This window comes from Plutella xylostella, chromosome Z (assembly GCF_932276165.1).
Source record: "Plutella xylostella chromosome Z, ilPluXylo3.1, whole genome shotgun sequence".
NCBI lineage: Eukaryota > Metazoa > Arthropoda > Insecta > Lepidoptera > Plutellidae > Plutella > Plutella xylostella.
This window is the reverse complement of record NC_064012.1, coordinates 14878103-14899197: the sequence shown is the minus strand read 5'-3', so window position 1 is coordinate 14899197 and position 21095 is coordinate 14878103. Positions and strand designations below refer to the sequence as shown.

Sequence of the window (21095 nt, the reverse complement as noted above, 5' to 3'; positions counted from 1 at the left end):
AAATCTCCGACAGATTCTGAACGGTTAATCAACACTCGATTGTCCCGCGATTAAGTGACGTATCGTTTGGTTGTGTGTCTGTCAATTTAGTATCTGAGATTAAGAAACAGATAATACTAAGGATAAGGCCAGTAAGAAGAAGAAGACACAGACCTGGCGGCGTTGAGCAGGCTGTCCGGCGGTCTGAGGGAGAAGGGCTCGTACGCGCAGCGGTGCCCCGCGTCTACTGACCTGGCACCAGTTGTGGTGTCAAGTGATATCGACTGTTCACTACGACTTACGGCCTAGTCATACAATTGAATAGCGACATTCAATGAACGAGCTAGTTATCAATTAAGTGACGTATCGTTCTATTGGCAGGACAATCGACGGTTGGTGAGCCGTTCAGAATCTGAGATTAAAAATAGATAATAAGGCTAGTAAGAAGAAGAAGACACATACCTGGCGGCGTTGAGCAGGCTGTCCGGCGCGCTGAGCGAGAAGGGCTCGTGTGCGCAGCGGTGCACCGCGTCGTACGCGTGGTACACTTGCGCCAGCCATAGGTTGTGTTGGTAGGAGGACATGGAGTGTGATGGGCTGCGGGGTGAAGAGATAGGTTGTTATTGGTCGGAGTAATAGAAAGAAAGAAAATTCATTTATAAGTGCGACTGAACACATAGAAACAACACAAACATAAGTAGAGAAAATAATAAATAATAATCTGACACTGTCAAAAAATAATAATGTCAAAAAATATTTTATCTCACAGGTAGCCACTAACCAGACATTGTGAAACAGGGCCTAAAAGTAAGATGAGTGTTGCTTCCCTGACTAGCTGTTGTTAATATTGTGCAGGGTGTTGCAAAAGCAGTAAGTACAGTAAAACGAAAGGAAGTGAGGTAACTCGAGGGGGGAATGAAGACTGGGGGGTTATAACTGGAGGGCTTTATCCCTGGATTCATAGAAGGAAATGTCCGTTACTCTTTGTGTTATAGACATAAAGTCTAAATACAAGTGTAACATAAATAGGGTTAACCGTGTCTAGCACGAGTTAACTACAACGGTTTCGGTGGGGCACCCAGCCGACAGGGAAAAAATATAATTTAGACTGGCATCCCTGTTTTCGTTGTCGGGTGGGGGTTTTGCCAACCGTTGGTAGGGATAAGGCTATATAAGTCCTGAAAACGGCATTTGGACCCTCTTTACTGTACTGTCCACTTATCTTGTGAAATCTCTGCCTGTTGTAATACCTACTGGAAAATATATAAGCTGATTACACTGAGAAGTCATTCTTTCATTTAAGAATATTAAGAACAGTTTAACTTCAGAAGTGTGAACGAGCGCTCACAAAAAAAGGGGTATGTAAAAAAATACTACTTATTTTATGTTATTAGCTTTGAACTGCTTTTGCATTTTGTCCGTTATATTTTTAGTATGATATCAGTTTGTTTTGTAATTACCTACTTGATTAAGAATGGATAGCGGGATTAACTGAGCTTTGTGGTATGTGACTGTCTAGCCAGGGCTACTCTCTGGGGCAGAATCATGCTACGTTAAGACTCTGAATCTTTGTTATTAATCGTACCTTGTCATGCCAGGGCTGCTCTCTGGTGACAAGAATATGATAAAAATCATTTGTTTGCCAAGGTTCGCCTCGGAAGCAACTGATTGAATAAACCTGAATTTTCTGGTCTTGTTGGTTACTTTAATTGTCATGCCAGGGCTACACTCTGGGGGCAATTATGTGACTGATAAAGTCTCGGTGATCCAGCTAACCAAAATTGTGTAGAATTCCTTAAAATATATCGGAACATATTTTTTTTTAATAAGGGACAATTTGTAATAAGTTTTAACAACTTTAGTAGTATAGTATTAGAGTTCACATACTTAATCTAAGTTCATTGTGTACTATGCTTATTCGAAATACTTACTTTAATTTCGGTTCAAAATAATTCTGTGCTCCGTATTGGTATAGGTTAGCTAAATATGAAAAAAAAAACAATAACACATGGCGGTAGTTGAGCAAATAGTTATATTTTCAAATGCTTCTTTAGTGCCGCACAATTTTGGTACACTTTACTGTAGTGTCTATAAAATAAAGTATAATATCATAGGTACGTACACAATTTATATTATTCATTCAACTCTTATCGTATTCTATAATAAAATTATTGTAACGTAAGTCAGCCTTTTATCTGTTAGTAATATTCCAATATTGGCTAAAGTACCCACCTAGAAGCTAGGTGTATACATAGTAATACATACTTTATTATTACATACTTGCGTCATTAAAAATAAATAACAAAATTAACGACCGCACGGTGCAGCGGTTAGTATAGAACGCCGAAAGTCTCGGGGTCGATTTCCGGTCGGGCAGGTATTTGTTAGACACATCCAATATTTGCTGTCGAGTCTTACATTAGTACAAGGCGTTAGTATTTATTTATGTATGGTAATGAGAACGTTATTTTTGTACCACCGTGGTACCGTGTTACAACGCGAGGCAGTGCAGTCCGTATCGTTTGTACGTGGGCATTCAACATAGAACAACACGGACTCACGTGTACCCTCCCATTTAACGACAACTGTAGGCATATTGTCCATAACGGGGTGGAAATTCTTTATTTAAGTTATGAATTTTATTGGTTGCGTTACTCAGTGAAGAACCGAACGTGGTTTAAAAAGTATTAATACCTACCTATAATATTAAATAAAATAAAATTAAAGCTTACTAATGACAATAATGATTTTTATTAAATACAGTGTATAATTTAGGCCAAAATCAAATAGGTATTTACACATACAATAAGTCGGGATTGGATGCAGTAACGAGAATTTTATAGATATAAAAATGCGCGCAAGTTATGTAGTTCAAAATTTATGTGCGAGTGCCCGGCCTGCCCCTGTATTATGTAACTTTTTGGGCGTTACCAACCGGTGATAATTGGTATCAGCTTGGAGACTTATTAACCGAAAACACAACCAATCTTAATGAAAAAATATGCAAGAAGCCTAATAATATATCCTTACATTCAACATAAACGTTTTTGAAATCTGATTAGTCAGTAAAAAGTTATTGATTAATAATGCTCTAGGTTGACAGCCATTTTATAACAACCAACCTCACACGGAGTTACATAATACGGGGGCTGAACTTCGTGAAGTATATTTGTTACATGCACCGTTCGGCTAAATGAGACAAAACTACTACCTACTCGTCACATAGTTCTGTGATTCTGTATCGTGACGTAGATTATGGTGTGGTGCGATCTCGATGTGTGACCGAGGCCCATCCGCTTAATTATATGGAGTGGATTGGTCATACGGTGGGGGACATAGGGATACCTACTAGTTAGATTATACCTTCAATGACTTGGATTATGAATTCGTTTAAGTTACGTTACTCGCCAACGTCCCTACACGCGAACTTATCTACTATAATAATAAACAAAATAAAATTGGTTTGGTGGTACTGATCATTAGTGTTTAGCTTACATTTTGTAATGATTTCTATTAGGTATACTTATTTGCTTTTGTCTGCGTAACCTATTAAGAGAGTTTTCTGCGAACCTTTATAATAGAACTATAATACTTCTGTGTAATGTCAACTCGTATAATAATTGAAATATATATCTTGTAATTATGGCGTTTTTATTCAATAATATCATGGTTAACTCTAATACCGTTGATAATAATAAGAAAACTCCAGTACAAACTTTCACATTTCATTGTTGCACTTTCATTTAAAAAGTAATGAAGCTTCAGTTCTTGTAGATTTTATAAATAAAGATAAATAAAATATAGTAATTATTGACCATCAGTGCTATACTTGATACCCAAATAGAGAATTATTGTATGAACAAATCTGATTATTTTTGGAAGTTTCAGAGTCATGGACGTGGACGGAGATGATGATGATCGTGGACAGAGATCAAGGAGCCCGATTATAGTCCCATCACGTGCACGTCGTAGCCGGAGCCGCAGCCGCCAAGGCAGTGTACTGAGAAGCCGACGACGTGTCCGCACTCCGGTGAGAGAGGTTGAATACAGAAGCCGAAGTCGCATTGAGGTACGTGAACAGGAACTCGATTTAGAAAGACAGCGTCTTCAAGTGTTAGAAAGCCAACTTCTGAAAGAGCGTGAGCTTCGGGACCTCAGGCAAAATGCGATGGAAGCCGTAGGGCAACGAGGGCGTGATCTACATCCTGACGTGGAATCCCAACGTCGGAGACGAAGCGTCTCTTTAGATGACACAGAAGCCAGCATACCAAGGAGGTGTGTTGGAGATCGTGATAGGGAGCTCCGCGATCGGAGACGGAGCATTGTGTTAGACAATGACAGACCAGGCCATGATTCAACATCTGTTTTAATTAAAGAGTTTTTAAAAGAAATTAAAAATCAGTCCGGCGAGCGAGATAGTTTTCCCTCTTCTAACAATAATGTTATTCCGGAGTTTGACCCTATGTGCAAAGAGCAAACAATAACTGTCTGGCTAAATAAAGTGGTAGAGTGTGCTGAAATATATAGATGGAACGAGATGCAAACTATCCATTATGCATTATCTAAACTTACTGGTTACGCAAAAAAATGGTACGCGGGTTTACCATCATTAAAAAGGTCGTGGGAGGATTGGAAGTCACTTTTAGTAGAGTCGTTTCCTGCAACCGAAAATTATGCAGACTTACTGTCGGAAATGCTAAGTAAAAGAGCGCGATTCGGTGAGTCCCTCGAGTTGTATTACTTTTCAAAAACAAATTTGCTTAATCGCTGCAAAATTTTCGGACGTGATGCAGTAGACTGCTTAATACACGGGGTTGACGATAGGGGTGTAAGGTTAGGTGCACAAGCTGCTAAGTGCGATAAACCTGAGGAGGTGTTAAGGTTTTTTAAAACGGTGAAGGGTTCATCCAAAGATACGGTATTTGAATCTAAAAGACATAAAAAACCAAATGGAAATTATAACCGTTTTGATGATAAGACTAGTCAATTTAAAACTCGCAAATTTAGTGATGTTATTACATGTTTTAATTGCAAGGAAAAAGGACACCCATGTACTAAATGTCCCAAGCCCATCATTAAGTGCTCATATTGTCATCTGATTGGTCACATTCAAAATGACTGCCCTAAAAAAAATGCTAAACCTGAAATGAAAGACAAAAATATTCTGAGAATTTTGGTAAAAGACCATGAATCCATGGCATCAAAGCCCCATTTACAAGATCAAAAGATAACTGATCTCACAGATGACAATAGTAGCAGTAAATACAAGATGGTCATCAAAGTTGATGGGTTTTCTGTAGCATGTCAGGTAGACTTAGGCAGCGAGGCAACACTGATTCGTAAAAGTAACGCCCAAGCCCTTGGATTACATTGGGACACCGTTTCTGGCCCATTATTACGAGGGCTGGGTAACATACCATATCTACCTTTAGGTAAACTTAGAGTAGACATCGAGGTGCAGGGGGTTAAAGAAATGAAAGTCGATGTTTTGGTAGTCGACGATCATTTAATAAATTGCCCTATCTTGCTAGGACATACTTTTACTGAGCGACCCAATGTACGCATTTTGAAAACTGCCTATAATTTGGCTTTCGAAAAAGTAGATCCAATTAACGATACAAAATTATTTCTAACAACAGAATATGACGAAACTGTGCTTAGTGGTGAGATGAAAGCAATTCGCACAATATCTAACCAAAAGTTAGATGGAAATGTGTATGTGGGTGGTTCAGTAAGAGGACCGACGGGAAATGAGTATTACTTAATGCCAGGTGAATACGAATTAGATCATGGTTCTTCTTTGTTGTTGATTCAAAACCTTAGTACAAATCCGGTAACTTTTCCAAAGGGTTCATTGATCACCCGTGCGTGGTTTATAGGTTCGGAAAAACATGTTCTGAATGTGGCAGCCAATTTTGAGCCCCAGATGGATGAGCCAGAAGTCAACTGTGGTGATAGCCTTACCGCTGATGAAAAACATAAACTTTATCAGTTGTTGAAAAAATTTAAAGATTGTTTTTCATCTGGCTTACATGACCTGGGTTATTCAACTGAAACAGAAATGGTTATACATTTAAAGGATTCAGAACCAGTCGTTTATAGACCCTACCGGTTATCTTACGCAGAACGGAAGGTTGTCCAGTCCATGATAGATGAAATGGTCGATTGTGGAATAGTACGCGAATCGAACTCACCTTACGCCAGTCCCATAGTGTTGGTACCAAAGAAGTCGGGTGAGAAGAGATTATGCGTCGATTATCGAGCACTTAATAGAATAACGAAAAGGGATCATTACCCTTTGCCCAGAATTGAGGACTTGCTGGATCAATTATCAGGACAATGCCTATTCACTACGCTAGACCTTGCATCTGGGTATCATCAAATACCTATTGCAGAGGAATCTAAAGAGAAAACAGCGTTTGTTACACCAGATGGGCAATATGAGTATAATCGCATGCCATTTGGTCTAGCAAACGCACCAGCAGTATTCCAGCGGGCAATGCATAAGATCCTGGCTCAAATCAAGTATGTCATTGTATATATGGACGACATATTGGTGCCAGCAAGTTCATTTGATGAGGGCCTTGATCGTTTAAACGAAGTTCTTACATCTATACGGAAAAGCGGTTTTACGTTAAAAATGGAAAAGTGCAATTTTTTCCAAGAAAACATTGTATTTCTGGGGTTTGAAATAGATAGTAATGGTGTAAAACCAGGTCTGCAGAAAACTCAAGCGGTGGCAAATTTTCCAACACCTACTAACCAGCATGATATTAGGAGGTTCATTGGATTAGCAAGTTACTTCAGAAGGTTTATTAAAGGTTTTGCTATAATAGCTAGACCTCTGACAAACCTTTTAAAAAAGGATACTAACTGGCAATGGACATCAAATGAGCAATCCGCATTTGAAAACCTGAAAACTTGTCTGACTGAAAGGCCGGTGTTAGCGTTATATGACCCTATGGCTGAGACACAACTCCATACCGACGCAAGCAAGATAGGATTAGCGGGTATATTACTTCAACGAAATGGATCAGATCCGTGGAGGCCGGTATCTTATTATAGTAGGCAGACGACTGCTGATGAACAAAAACTCCACTCCTTTGAACTTGAAACTTTAGCAGTTGTAAGTTCATTGGCAAAATTTAGGGTTTACCTGGTCGGTATTAAATTTACTATTGTCACCGACTGTAATGCATTGCGATCTACTTTTACCAAGCGAGACCTTGTCCCCCGTATCTCTAGATGGTGGATTCAATTTCTTGAATACGATTGTGAAATCGAATATCGACCGGGGGAAAAGATGGCCCACGTTGATGCGCTAAGCAGAAGTCCAGTTACAGAACCCAAAGATCATTTGCATACACTAGATGTATTGTCAGTCAATCGAGAAGATTGGGTAGTAACTGTTCAGTCTGCTGATGCGGAAATAAAGCGGATAAAAGAGGTCTTGGAAGACCCGGAAACACCCAAAATTGCCGGTATTCATAGGGAATATAGGATAAAAAACAACCGTATTTATCGCATAATTGATGAAAATACATTACGTTGGGTTGTACCAAGAGGCGTGCGCTGGCAATTGCTCAAGGCCAACCATGATGAGGCGGGACACTTTGGTTTTGAAAAAACCTTACAAAAACTGAAAGAGTATTACTGGTTTCCCAAAATGCGGCGGTTTACCAAAAAGTACGTGCAAGCGTGTTTAGAATGCGCACATCATAAAGTTCCTTCTGGAGCTAAAGAAGGTGAAATGCACCCAATACCGAAAGCGGAAATACCTTTCCATACAATTCACGCAGATCACCTCGGACCTTTCACGCGTAGCAAACGTAGAAACTCATATCTATTAGTTATTGTTGATTCCTTTACCAAGTATGTCAATCTGTCGCCAGTACGAAGTACAAAAACTAAAACAACTATAAAAGTATTTAAAAATTACTTTAGTTATTTTGGAATGCCTTTGCGTCTTATAACTGATAGGGGAACAAGCTTCACAAGCAAAAAGTTTATAGAGTTTGTTCAAACAACAGGAATTAAGCATATTCTAAATTCGGTAGCTACACCTCGTGCCAACGGGCAGGTGGAACGCTACAACCGAACGATTCTTGCATCACTCAGTGCTTTGTGTCATGGGAAAAGTCCTGATCGATGGGATGAATACGTGCAAGATGTCCAATTAGCTATAAACTCAACTATACACGAAGTAACAAAGAAATCTCCCACCGAACTGCTGTTCGGCGTTAAAGTAACTAACCCATCGCAGAAAGTATTGAATGATGTCATAGAAGATGTTCGTAGTGAAGCTGTAGGTCAAAACATAGACGAAGTTAGAAATGAAGCTAGCAGTCTCATTAAAAAAAACCAAGAGATTAACAAAGCCAGATTTGATAAAAACCGTAAAATAGCTAAAAAGTATAAAGAGGGAGATCTTGTTAGAGTAACTAGGGCGATTGTAACAGGAGCAGGTCAATCAAAAAAATTAGAATCAAAATGTCAAGGGCCTTATCGTATTAAAAAAGTACTACCGAATGATCGTTATATCGTTGAGGACACTCCTTTAACTAAAAAAGGTAGGCATTATGAGGGAGTAATATCAGTCGATAAAATATATCCTTGGCTTAGTTTCGACAATAACCCAACAGACAGTGCATCTAGTAGTGATGATGATACTTCATCCTAAAAGTAAATTATTAATAAGGTTACCCGGACTTTTTCATTAAATATACAGATGTTGATTCATTCCTAACATAGTTATGAGCACGATAACAGTGCGCGACGGAGCATGACTTGAGTCGTGTCAGAGCATGATTTTGGTCATGACTAATGGAGCACGATAATGATCGTGATAGAGCGTGAATATGTTCGTGACGGATCACGAATACATTCATGACAGAGCATGACTTGAGTTCTGATTGAGCATGATTTAGGTCATGACTGATGGAGCATGGCTAAAGTCACAATAAAAATTTTACGAGTATAAAGACATATGGATACTGTTTAGATGAAATTAAATGGATAATAATATTATTGTGACTATAGCCATGATGGAGCACGATCACTGATGAGCGTGACTTTTAGATATAAGTAATTATACTTACAATATCCACTATATCATAAAATATTTATTGTATACTGTACAATTTACATAGATGATTATAAATAAATAAGTTTAAGTATACGAAAGAAATACTAATTATGAAGTTGTATAAATAATACTTACCTGTATATAGTACCTGCAGATTTCGATAAGTAAATAATGTGTTGAGAAGTAGTAGGAAGATAGTAGCTGTGATAATTTTGAAATAAGTATATAGAATGATTATATAAATAGGAAAATAGTAAGGTATACTTTAATTAAGGTAAAAGTAAAGTAGGAACATAATTATTATGATTTGTTTAATTTTATACCAGAAGTTTATTATATCTGTAAATAAATAAGATTATTTACTAAACACACGAGAGGACTCGTTGTATGACAGATGGCCGACGTTGTGTTACGAGCATGTATCCCTTGTTATAAATACAATTTTATAATTTATTTTTTCTTTTTTTATATCAAGAATTCACTGTATTCATTATGATTAACGTTAGGTTATGCTAAGTTATAAGGTGACTCGCGTTAGAAAGTTCACGAATCTTTTTATTACTTTATCTTTTGATATATTTGTACATCATAAAATTCATATTTGTTATGCAAAATGTACAAAATGCTTTAATTATGTAATGTAAAAGTTCAAGTGCCTAATTTCAAAATATCTAGAATACATAAACCTAAATAGTAATTACAAATCACATAGCTGTTTTGCAAGTAGAATATATTTAATTTAAAACAGAATATATTGTTAGTAGTCATTTACGAGAGGTCTCGTACTATTAAGGATGGCCGACTGTAACATAAATAGGGTTAACCGTGTCTAGCACGAGTTAACTACAACGGTTTCGGTGGGGCACCCAGCCGACAGGGAAAAAATATAATTTAGACTGGCATCCCTGTTTTCGTTGTCGGGTGGGGGTTTTGCCAACCGTTGGTAGGGATAAGGCTATATAAGTCCTGAAAACGGCATTTGGACCCTCTTTACTGTACTGTCCACTTATCTTGTGAAATCTCTGCCTGTTGTAATACCTACTGGAAAATATATAAGCTGATTACACTGAGAAGTCATTCTTTCATTTAAGAATATTAAGAACAGTTATACAAGTATCACAAACATCACGATAACTGGTAGATATTAATATCCATTCTCCACTCACTTGTCAGGCGCGAGGCAGCGGCGTGCCAGTAGCTGGTGCAAGTAGCTGACGTCACTGTGGCGTGCACTAGTATGGAGAACACTCGTCACTCACTTGTCGGGCGCGAGGCAGCGGCGTGCCAGTAGCTGGTGCAAGTAGCTGGCGTCACTGTGGCGTGCACTAGTATGGAGAACACTCGTCACTCACTTGTCGGGCGCGAGGCAGCGGCGTGCCAGTAGCTGGTGCAAGTAGCTGGCGTCACTGTGGCGTGCACTAGTATGGAGAACACTCGTCACTCACTTGTCGGGCGCGAGGCAGCGGCGTGCCAGTAGCTGGTGCAAGTAGCTGGCGTCACTGTGGCGTGCACTAGTATGGAGAACACTCGTCACTCACTTGTCAGGCGCGAGGCAGCGGCGTGCCAGTAGCTGGTGCAAGTAGCTGGCGTCACTGTGGCGTGCACTAGTATGGAGAACACTCGTCACTCACTTGTCGGGCGCGAGGCAGCGGCGTGCCAGTAGCTGGTGCAAGTAGCTGGCGTCACTGTGGCGTGCACTAGTATGGAGAACACTCGTCACTCACTTGTCGGGCGCGAGGCAGCGGCGTGCCAGTAGCTGGTGCAAGTAGCTGGCGTCACTGTGGCGTGCACTAGTATGGAGAACACTCGTCACTCACTTGTCGGGCGCGAGGCAGCGGCGTGCCAGTAGCTGGTGCAAGTAGCTGGCGTCACTGTGGCGTGCACTAGTATGGAGAACACTCGTCACTCACTTGTCGGGCGCGAGGCAGCGGCGTGCCAGTAGCTGGTGCAAGTAGCTGGCGTCACTGTGGCGTGCACTAGTATGGAGAACACTCGTCACTCACTTGTCGGGCGCGAGGCAGCGGCGTGCCAGTAGCTGGTGCAAGTAGCTGGCGTCACTGTGGCGTGCACTAGTATGGAGAACACTCGTCACTCACTTGTCGGGCGCGAGGCAGCGGCGTGCCAGTAGCTGGTGCAAGTAGCTGGCGTCACTGTGGCGTGCACTAGTATGGAGAACACTCGTCACTCACTTGTCAGGCGCGAGGCAGCGGCGTGCCAGTAGCTGGTGCAAGTAGCTGACGTCACTGTGGCGTGCACTAGTATGGAGAACACTCGTCACTCACTTGTCGGGCGCGAGGCAGCGGCGTGCCAGTAGCTGGTGCAAGTAGCTGGCGTCACTGTGGCGTGCACTAGTATGGAGAACACTCGTCACTCACTTGTCAGGCGCGAGGCAGCGGCGTGCCAGTAGCTGGTGCAAGTAGCTGGCGTCACTGTGGCGTGCACTAGTATGGAGAACACTCGTCACTCACTTGTCGGGCGCGAGGCAGCGACGTGCCAGTAGCTGGTGCAAGTAGCTGGCGTCACTGTGGCGTGCACTAGTATGGAGAACACTCGTCACTCACTTGTCGGGCGCGAGGCAGCGGCGTGCCAGTAGCTGGTGCAAGTAGCTGGCGTCACTGTGGCGTGCACTAGTATGGAGAACACTCGTCACTCACTTGTCGGGCGCGAGGCAGCGGCGTGCCAGTAGCTGGTGCAAGTAGCTGGCGTCACTGTGGCGTGCACTAGTATGGAGAACACTCGTCACTCACTTGTCGGGCGCGAGGCAGCGGCGTGCCAGTAGCTGGTGCAAGTAGCTGGCGTCACTGTGGCGTGCACTAGTATGGAGAACACTCGTCACTCACTTGTCGGGCGCGAGGCAGCGGCGTGCCAGTAGCTGGTGCAAGTAGCTGGCGTCACTGTGGCGTGCACTAGTATGGAGAACACTCGTCACTCACTTGTCGGGCGCGAGGCAGCGGCGTGCCAGTAGCTGGTGCAAGTAGCTGGCGTCACTGTGGCGTGCACTAGTATGGAGAACACTCGTCACTCACTTGTCGGGCGCGAGGCAGCGACGTGCCAGTAGCTGGTGCAAGTAGCTGGCGTCACTGTGGCGTGCACTAGTATGGAGAACACTCGTCACTCACTTGTCGGGCGCGAGGCAGCGGCGTGCCAGTAGCTGGTGCAAGTAGCTGGCGTCACTGTGGCGTGCACTAGTATGGAGAACACTCGTCACTCACTTGTCGGGCGCGAGGCAGCGGCGTGCCAGTAGCTGGTGCAAGTAGCTGGCGTTACTGTGGCGTGCACTAGTATGGAGAACACTCGTCACTCACTTGTCGGGCGCGAGGCAGCGGCGTGCCAGTAGCTGGTGCAAGTAGCTGGCGTCACTGTGGCGTGCACTAGTATGGAGAACACTCGTCACTCACTTGTCGGGCGCGAGGCAGCGGCGTGCCAGTAGCTGGTGCAAGTAGCTGGCGTCACTGTGGCGTGCACTAGTATGGAGAACACTCGTCACTCACTTGTCGGGCGCGAGGCAGCGGCGTGCCAGTAGCTGGTGCAAGTAGCTGGCGTCACTGTGGCGTGCACTAGTATGGAGAACACTCGTCACTCACTTGTCGGGCGCGAGGCAGCGGCGTGCCAGTAGCTGGTGCAAGTAGCTGGCGTCACTGTGGCGTGCACTAGTATGGAGAACACTCGTCACTCACTTGTCGGGCGCGAGGCAGCGGCGTGCCAGTAGCTGGTGCAAGTAGCTGGCGTCACTGTGGCGTGCACTAGTATGGAGAACACTCGTCACTCACTTGTCGGGCGCGAGGCAGCGGCGTGCCAGTAGCTGGTGCAAGTAGCTGGCGTCACTGTGGCGTGCACTAGTATGGAGAACACTCGTCACTCACTTGTCGGGCGCGAGGCAGCGGCGTGCCAGTAGCTGGTGCAAGTAGCTGGCGTCACTGTGGCGTGCACTAGTATGGAGAACACTCGTCACTCACTTGTCGGGCGCGAGGCAGCGGCGTGCCAGTAGCTGGTGCAAGTAGCTGGCGTCACTGTGGCGTGCACTAGTATGGAGAACACTCGTCACTCACTTGTCGGGCGCGAGGCAGCGGCGTGCCAGTAGCTGGTGCAAGTAGCTGGCGTCACTGTGGCGTGCACTAGTATGGAGAACACTCGTCACTCACTTGTCGGGCGCGAGGCAGCGGCGTGCCAGTAGCTGGTGCAAGTAGCTGGCGTCACTGTGGCGTGCACTAGTATGGAGAACACTCGTCACTCACTTGTCGGGCGCGAGGCAGCGACGTGCCAGTAGCTGGTGCAAGTAGCTGGCGTCACTGTGGCGTGCACTAGTATGGAGAACACTCGTCACTCACTTGTCGGGCGCGAGGCAGCGGCGTGCCAGTAGCTGGTGCAAGTAGCTGGCGTCACTGTGGCGTGCACTAGTATGGAGAACACTCGTCACTCACTTGTCGGGCGCGAGGCAGCGGCGTGCCAGTAGCTGGTGCAAGTAGCTGGCGTCACTGTGGCGTGCACTAGTATGGAGAACACTCGTCACTCACTTGTCGGGCGCGAGGCAGCGGCGTGCCAGTAGCTGGTGCAAGTAGCTGGCGTCACTGTGGCGTGCACTAGTATGGAGAACACTCGTCACTCACTTGTCGGGCGCGAGGCAGCGGCGTGCCAGTAGCTGGTGCAAGTAGCTGACGTCACTGTGGCGTGCACTAGTATGGAGAACACTCGTCACTCACTTGTCGGGCGCGAGGCAGCGGCGTGCCAGTAGCTGGTGCAAGTAGCTGGCGTCACTGTGGCGTGCACTAGTATGGAGAACACTCGTCACTCACTTGTCGGGCGCGAGGCAGCGGCGTGCCAGTAGCTGGTGCAAGTAGCTGACGTCACTGTGGCGTGCACTAGTATGGAGAACACTCGTCACTCACTTGTCGGGCGCGAGGCAGCGACGTGCCAGTAGCTGGTGCAAGTAGCTGGCGTCACTGTGGCGTGCACTAGTATGGAGAACACTCGTCACTCACTTGTCGGGCGCGAGGCAGCGACGTGCCAGTAGCTGGTGCAAGTAGCTGGCGTCACTGTGGCGTGCACTAGTATGGAGAACACTCGTCACTCACTTGTCGGGCGCGAGGCAGCGGCGTGCCAGTAGCTGGTGCAAGTAGCTGGCGTCACTGTGGCGTGCACTAGTATGGAGAACACTCGTCACTCACTTGTCGGGCGCGAGGCAGCGGCGTGCCAGTAGCTGGTGCAAGTAGCTGACGTCACTGTGGCGTGCACTAGTATGGAGAACACTCGTCACTCACTTGTCGGGCGCGAGGCAGCGGCGTGCCAGTAGCTGGTGCAAGTAGCTGGCGTCACTGTGGCGTGCACTAGTATGGAGAACACTCGTCACTCACTTGTCGGGCGCGAGGCAGCGGCGTGCCAGTAGCTGGTGCAAGTAGCTGGCGTCACTGTGGCGTGCACTAGTATGGAGAACACTCGTCACTCACTTGTCGGGCGCGAGGCAGCGGCGTGCCAGTAGCTGGTGCAAGTAGCTGGCGTCACTGTGGCGTGCACTAGTATGGAGAACACTCGTCACTCACTTGTCGGGCGCGAGGCAGCGGCGTGCCAGTAGCTGGTGCAAGTAGCTGGCGTCACTGTGGCGTGCACTAGTATGGAGAACACTCGTCACTCACTTGTCGGGCGCGAGGCAGCGGCGTGCCAGTAGCTGGTGCAAGTAGCTGGCGTCACTGTGGCGTGCACTAGTATGGAGAACACTCGTCACTCACTTGTCGGGCGCGAGGCAGCGGCGTGCCAGTAGCTGGTGCAAGTAGCTGGCGTCACTGTGGCGTGCACTAGTATGGAGAACACTCGTCACTCACTTGTCGGGCGCGAGGCAGCGGCGTGCCAGTAGCTGGTGCAAGTAGCTGGCGTTACTGTGGCGTGCACTAGTATGGAGAACACTCGTCACTCACTTGTCGGGCGCGAGGCAGCGGCGTGCCAGTAGCTGGTGCAAGTAGCTGGCGTCACTGTGGCGTGCACTAGTATGGAGAACACTCGTCACTCACTTGTCGGGCGCGAGGCAGCGGCGTGCCAGTAGCTGGTGCAAGTAGCTGACGTCACTGTGGCGTGCACTAGTATGGAGAACACTCGTCACTCACTTGTCGGGCGCGAGGCAGCGGCGTGCCAGTAGCTGGTGCAAGTAGCTGGCGTCACTGTGGCGTGCACTAGTATGGAGAACACTCGTCACTCACTTGTCGGGCGCGAGGCAGCGACGTGCCAGTAGCTGGTGCAAGTAGCTGGCGTCACTGTGGCGTGCACTAGTATGGAGAACACTCGTCACTCACTTGTCGGGCGCGAGGCAGCGGCGTGCCAGTAGCTGGTGCAAGTAGCTGGCGTCACTGTGGCGTGCACTAGTATGGAGAACACTCGTCACTCACTTGTCGGGCGCGAGGCAGCGGCGTGCCAGTAGCTGGTGCAAGTAGCTGACGTCACTGTGGCGTGCACTAGTATGGAGAACACTCGTCACTCACTTGTCGGGCGCGAGGCAGCGGCGTGCCAGTAGCTGGTGCAAGTAGCTGGCGTCACTGTGGCGTGCACTAGTATGGAGAACACTCGTCACTCACTTGTCGGGCGCGAGGCAGCGGCGTGCCAGTAGCTGGTGCAAGTAGCTGGCGTCACTGTGGCGTGCACTAGTATGGAGAACACTCGTCACTCACTTGTCGGGCGCGAGGCAGCGGCGTGCCAGTAGCTGGTGCAAGTAGCTGGCGTCACTGTGGCGTGCACTAGTATGGAGAACACTCGTCACTCACTTGTCGGGCGCGAGGCAGCGGCGTGCCAGTAGCTGGTGCAAGTAGCTGGCGTCACTGTGGCGTGCACTAGTATGGAGAACACTCGTCACTCACTTGTCGGGCGCGAGGCAGCGGCGTGCCAGTAGCTGGTGCAAGTAGCTGGCGTCACTGTGGCGTGCACTAGTATGGAGAACACTCGTCACTCACTTGTCAGGCGCGAGGCAGCGGCGTGCCAGTAGCTGGTGCAAGTAGCTGGCGTCACTGTGTCGTTGTTCTAGCACGGCGTTGTCCACTAGTATGGAGAACACCCGCATCGCTGTGACGGTCTCGCCCGCCATGTGGTAGGCTGGAAATGAGATGATGAGGAGTGAGTTAGATATGTAGTGTGATAGAAATTCTAAATACAACATAGCTTGAATTTAGTCTAAGTTGTAATATAGATAGGTATGTAGCTTTATAATGTTATCCCGATGAGGGGGTGTCATGGCGCCCAACCGGTAGTGGTTTGAGATTTTATTCTTCTTCATTTGAGAGATTCTTCGTCGCTATTATGATCATTTAATTTGATCTTACCTCTAGAATTTATTTATTTATTAATGAAGCATGGAAAACCAACAGCATATATTTATAGAACTAGGAATAGTTAAATTAATAGTAACAAACATGCCAGTTAAGGCTTCAATTACGTTCATATTCAAATCTAGAGCTGAGGGTGGACACGTGTCTCTTTAGCTACACATACCTTGCTGCGCCTCCACGAACATGTTCCGTTGTGCGCAGTGAAGTGCGTACGGTAAGTAGACTAGTCGCCGGACTTCACTCCGCTCTTCAGCTAGAGAGAAGGCGCGGTCCCAATCGCCGGCTGCCACCGCTAGCTCGGCCACTTTTCTGGGGGAGGAAAGAGGGTGGGAGTAAATATACAAGACAGGTGGTTGGCACATCATGACCCATCACTGCTGGGGCACGGGTCTCCTTCCAATTAAGGAAGGGTTTTAGGCCTAGTCCACCACGCTGGCCTAGTGCGGGTTGGTGGACAGACAGTGCGGGTTGGTGATTACTGAAAACCAAATATTGGTTCAGATCGTAATGCTAAATAACTAGATTAGTGTAAGGGGATGTATGGATTGTTTCGTGATGCCGATGTGTACATTATGTACAGTCAGCTGCATAAGTCGTTATAACTTCGGTACCTTGTCAAACTGACGAACCGTCAATATTTCAATGAATGCATAGGCGGTTTCAGATTGACAAGGTACAAATGTGTATAGCTACTTATGCAGCTGACTGTACCTACATCAACCTCGGACTTGAGGCTATGACTCGGTAACGCTACCTTGAGATAAGAAAATAATTGAGGTATTTTAACCGCAATTCAATAAAGGCTTCGTCAAACAGAAAGCGTTACTAGCGAGCGTCAGAACGCTAACTTGACACCGCGTTATGACGCAAATATGTGTTGTTCTACTATAGTATAATACCGTCGAACAGAGCGTCGCTAATGCTAATCGCTATATTCAGGACATTTAACACTTACTGTGCTACCACAAAAAAACTTTAAACACTGTATAACTAGTGTTTAAAACGAAATTTGACAGATTTTGTAGGCGTTTGACAGCTATAAACACCTTTTAAACACTGTCTAAGTTTTTGTGGTAAGGCCCATAATGTTTCCCTCACTTGTAGTCGGTGAGTCGCTCGTAGACGGCGGCGGCGGCGGCGCCCCCCCCCCCACGGCCTCCAGAGCGCCGGCGACGTGGCGCCGCGTCCCGGGACCCTCGCTCCAGCGAGCGAGCTAGCGACATGTGCGATATAGCCACGTCTAGCTTCTTATCAAGTACTTTTTTACCAAGTAGTGACATTGTACGAGATATTTTATAGGTACCTACCTATAATACAAAAATGTATTCTAACTAGCACAATGTGCTCGATAGCGACCCTTAGCTTCTTATGAAGTATTTTTTTTGCGAAACAGTGACATTGTACGAGATATTTTATACGTACCTATACAACAATGTATTCTAACTAGCTCAATGTGCTCAATAGCGACCCCTAGCTTCTTATCAAGTATTTTGTGAAACTGTGACATTGTACTTAGTAATCTAACCTCAAAATTCATAGAGCTTTTTGACACTTTACAATAGGTTTAAAATTTACGTTGTAATATACGAATTTCACCTTTTTGACCGACGTAAAGAGTCGAATTTCGTGTGTTTCAGTGTCAATTTTAACCTTGTTGTAAATTTAAAATACTGTCTATGAATTTGTGGGTAAGTATGTATACCTAGAATCCAAAAGTTAATTCTAAAATCGCTCCAAAAAAGCAGTTTTCCTCACTGGTAGTCGGCGAGTCGCTCGTAGACGGCGGCGGCGGCGCGCTCGCCCACGGCCTCCAGAGCGCCGGCGACGTGGCGTAGCGCGTCCCTTGATCCTAGTTCCAGTTTGCGGGATAGCGACATGTGCGATATAGCCACGTCTAGCTTCTTATCAAGTGTTTTTTTACCGAGTAGTGACATTGTACGAGATATTTTATAGGTACCTACACAAAATGTATTCTCACTAGCTCAATGTGCTTGATAGCGACCCCTAGCTTCTTTTCAAGTACTTTTTTGCGAAACAGTGACATTGTACTCAATATGAATACCTATAATCCAAAAGTTAGTTCTAAAATCACCGGGATCCTTGCTCCAGAGTGATAACTAGCTCTATAGCGACCCCAACCTTCTTTTCAAGTGTTTTTTTTTGCGAAACAGTGACTTTGAGCTATGTATGTATGGATTGGATTCTAGGAATCCAAAAGTTACTTCTAAAATCGCTCCAAATAAGACAGTTATCCTCACTTGTAGTCGGCGAGTCGCTCGTAGACGGCGGCGGCGGCGGCGCGCTCGCCCACGGCCTCCAGAGCGCCGGCGACGTGGCGCAGCGCGTCCCTTGATCCTAGTTCCAGTTTGCGGGATAGCTCGATTAATCTGGAAGGAAATTAAAGGGATTAATTTCAGGTTACAGTACAACAGCACGGCATCCAGAGCACATCTGACGTGGCTGGTTACATCTGTGAAATACCAATCGATGGGCTAAACGGGTTCTGAGGCGCGAGCATAGGATTCGATACTATTTTCGAATCTACACGAAGGGACACTTTTACCAAACGCTAAACGTATTTAAATCAAATTTTAAATACATTTTGTACTAACTGACAGACACGTATGACAGGCTACTAAATACGTTTAGCGTTTAGTGAAATTCCACCTAACATATGGAAAAACAAATGTCACTTTTGGAACTAACTTTGCCTTACATTTTGACAGTGACAGTTGACGATACGCAACGTTAACGGAGGATCGAAACTTGTGCTCACGACGTCACGACTCTGGAGTGGAGACCGCGACTAAGCAAACGTAATGTAGGACGCACTCCGGCTAGATGGGATGTAGATTTGCGAAAGGTGGCTGCTGGCTGGTAGTGTTAGGAAGCGGAAAGTTTTGATCACATAAAGTGGCGTTTGTGATTGGCCTATTGGATGGACTGTTATGGACTGAATATTATAATTTTGTTTTTGTTAAATGTTTAGTTTTAACTTGTATAAATTTGGTATTAAGTTATATGCCGGCTATTAGTGCATAAGTTTTTCTCGATTGTGTTGTTAATGCTGTGTTTTCTGTAATTGGATGCCCACTGTGGCATGTATTGTGATGTTTTCTTTTTATAAATGTAAAGTGTGTGTCTGTTGAAAAACCTAATAAATAAATAAATAATCACGAACAATGAAGAAGTTCCAGTGACATAAAATAAGGAACGTCAATGACAGGTGGAAAGGTGGAACTTTTTCATTGCTCGTGAGTGCATTGTTATTACTGTGCGGGGCGCTGGGCGGCTAGTACGCTGTGAGCACTAGTTACTATAACACACTATCTGTCTGTAGATATGTGAATGGTTACTGTGCGGGGCGCTGGGCGGCTTGCAGCAGCTCGGCCGCGCGAGGCACGTCGCCGCACGCCAGGAACATGGCGGCCGCACTGTCTACTACTAGCAACTGTACTGCCCGCGCTGTGAGCACTAGTTACTATAATACATTATCTATCTTTACTAATATTATAAATGCGAAAGTAACTGTGTCTGTCTGTCTGTCTGTTACTCTTTCACGCCAAAACTACTGAACGAATTTGAATGAAATTTGGTATACATATGGTTTAGACCCTGAGAAAGAACATAGGCTACTTTATATCCCGGAATTCCCACGGGAAAACTTTTTAAGGCGAAGCGAAGCTCGCGGGAACAGCTAGTATGTAAATAAGTGAGTGGTTACTGTGCGGGGCGCTGGGCGGCTTGCAGCAGCTCGGCCGCGCGAGGCACGTCGCCGCACGCCAGGAACATGGCCGGGGCGCTCGGGGACCCGGCGTGGCGCGCCCACTCCGCGCGCCGCCGCGCCAGTGCTAAGCCGCCCGCACTGTCTGTTACTAGTTCCTGGAACAAACGAATCAGGGTTTAGCTCCAATTTCACCAGGTATTGGTTGATCAATTATACTTCATCTCCATACTTACTAAATTCTTGACAGATGTGCCAAAAGTCAACCAATAATACCTGGTTATGCTCTAACCGACCATGGAGAAATTGGCACTAAATTGGTGAAATAATATTTATTTTGAGAATAATAACATCTACTACACTGTCAGGTATATTGCAACACGGCGAAAGAAATTTTATTCAGATGGTAATGTTGAAAATTTGATACAATCAAATGACAAACTACCATACAGATCTAGAACGCTGTTGGCTCCGGAATAAAGGAATCAAGGGGAAGTTATTATTATTATTTATTGGATTATTTTACGTTGAGTTTTACTATTGGTTGTGAAAATATATATGTTGCTTTCGAAGATAGTAGGAAACAAACGAACTTCAATACACATTAACTATGCTTTTAACCCTGGACGCAAAAAGAGGGGTGTTATTTTAACTTGAGGTTGTAGTTGTGTAATTATGTATCTGTCTAATGGGTGCGTAGCTCCAAAACTATTGGTATCTAGTTACTGCCTTCTTTTGCACCTATAATATCCTTATTGAACATGAGTGTCTGTATCGGTATCTTAAGAAACACATACTTTTTTAACGCCTTCATGTATTTCTAATGCATTCTTTGATTACTACCCTGCGTTATTACTACTAGTTACCTGTGCCTTATTGAACATGCGCAGGTCGGTATATAGGCTCAGAGCCTGTGCCTGAGCCCCCACGGACAGGAAGGAGGCGGCGGCGGCGGCCCAGCGCCCCATGTGTGCTAATGACATCGTCCCGAGAATCTGACTGT

General features: G+C 45.6%; 1 protein-coding gene across 1 annotated transcript; it reads right to left on the bottom strand.

Annotated features, from left to right (window-relative positions):
• Nucleotides 1-347: 347 nt before the first annotated feature.
• Nucleotides 348-21060, bottom strand: LOC105384238 (intraflagellar transport protein 122 homolog). Its single transcript, XM_048632946.1, has 6 exons — nucleotides 20959-21060; nucleotides 20093-20250; nucleotides 18627-18755; nucleotides 16532-16677; nucleotides 15997-16135; nucleotides 348-576 (listed from the first exon to the last, which is right to left on the bottom strand). Exons 1-6 carry the CDS (start codon nucleotides 21058-21060, stop codon nucleotides 417-419), a joined length of 834 nt encoding a protein of 277 aa, XP_048488903.1. The 3' UTR covers nucleotides 348-416.
• Nucleotides 21061-21095: the final 35 nt, after the last annotated feature.

Coding starts and splice junctions, on each gene's coding strand:
- LOC105384238 (XM_048632946.1), bottom strand. CDS start 21,060: ATGGGGCGCTGGGCCGCCGCCGCCGCCTCCTTCCTGTCCGTGGGGGCT. Junction 20,251..20,958: donor GCATGTTCAATAAGGCACAG/GTAACTAGTAGT, acceptor CGTTTGTTCCAG/GAACTAGTAACAGACAGTGC. Junction 18,756..20,092: donor GCCGCCCAGCGCCCCGCACA/GTAACCACTCAC, acceptor ATTTCCTTCCAG/ATTAATCGAGCTATCCCGCA.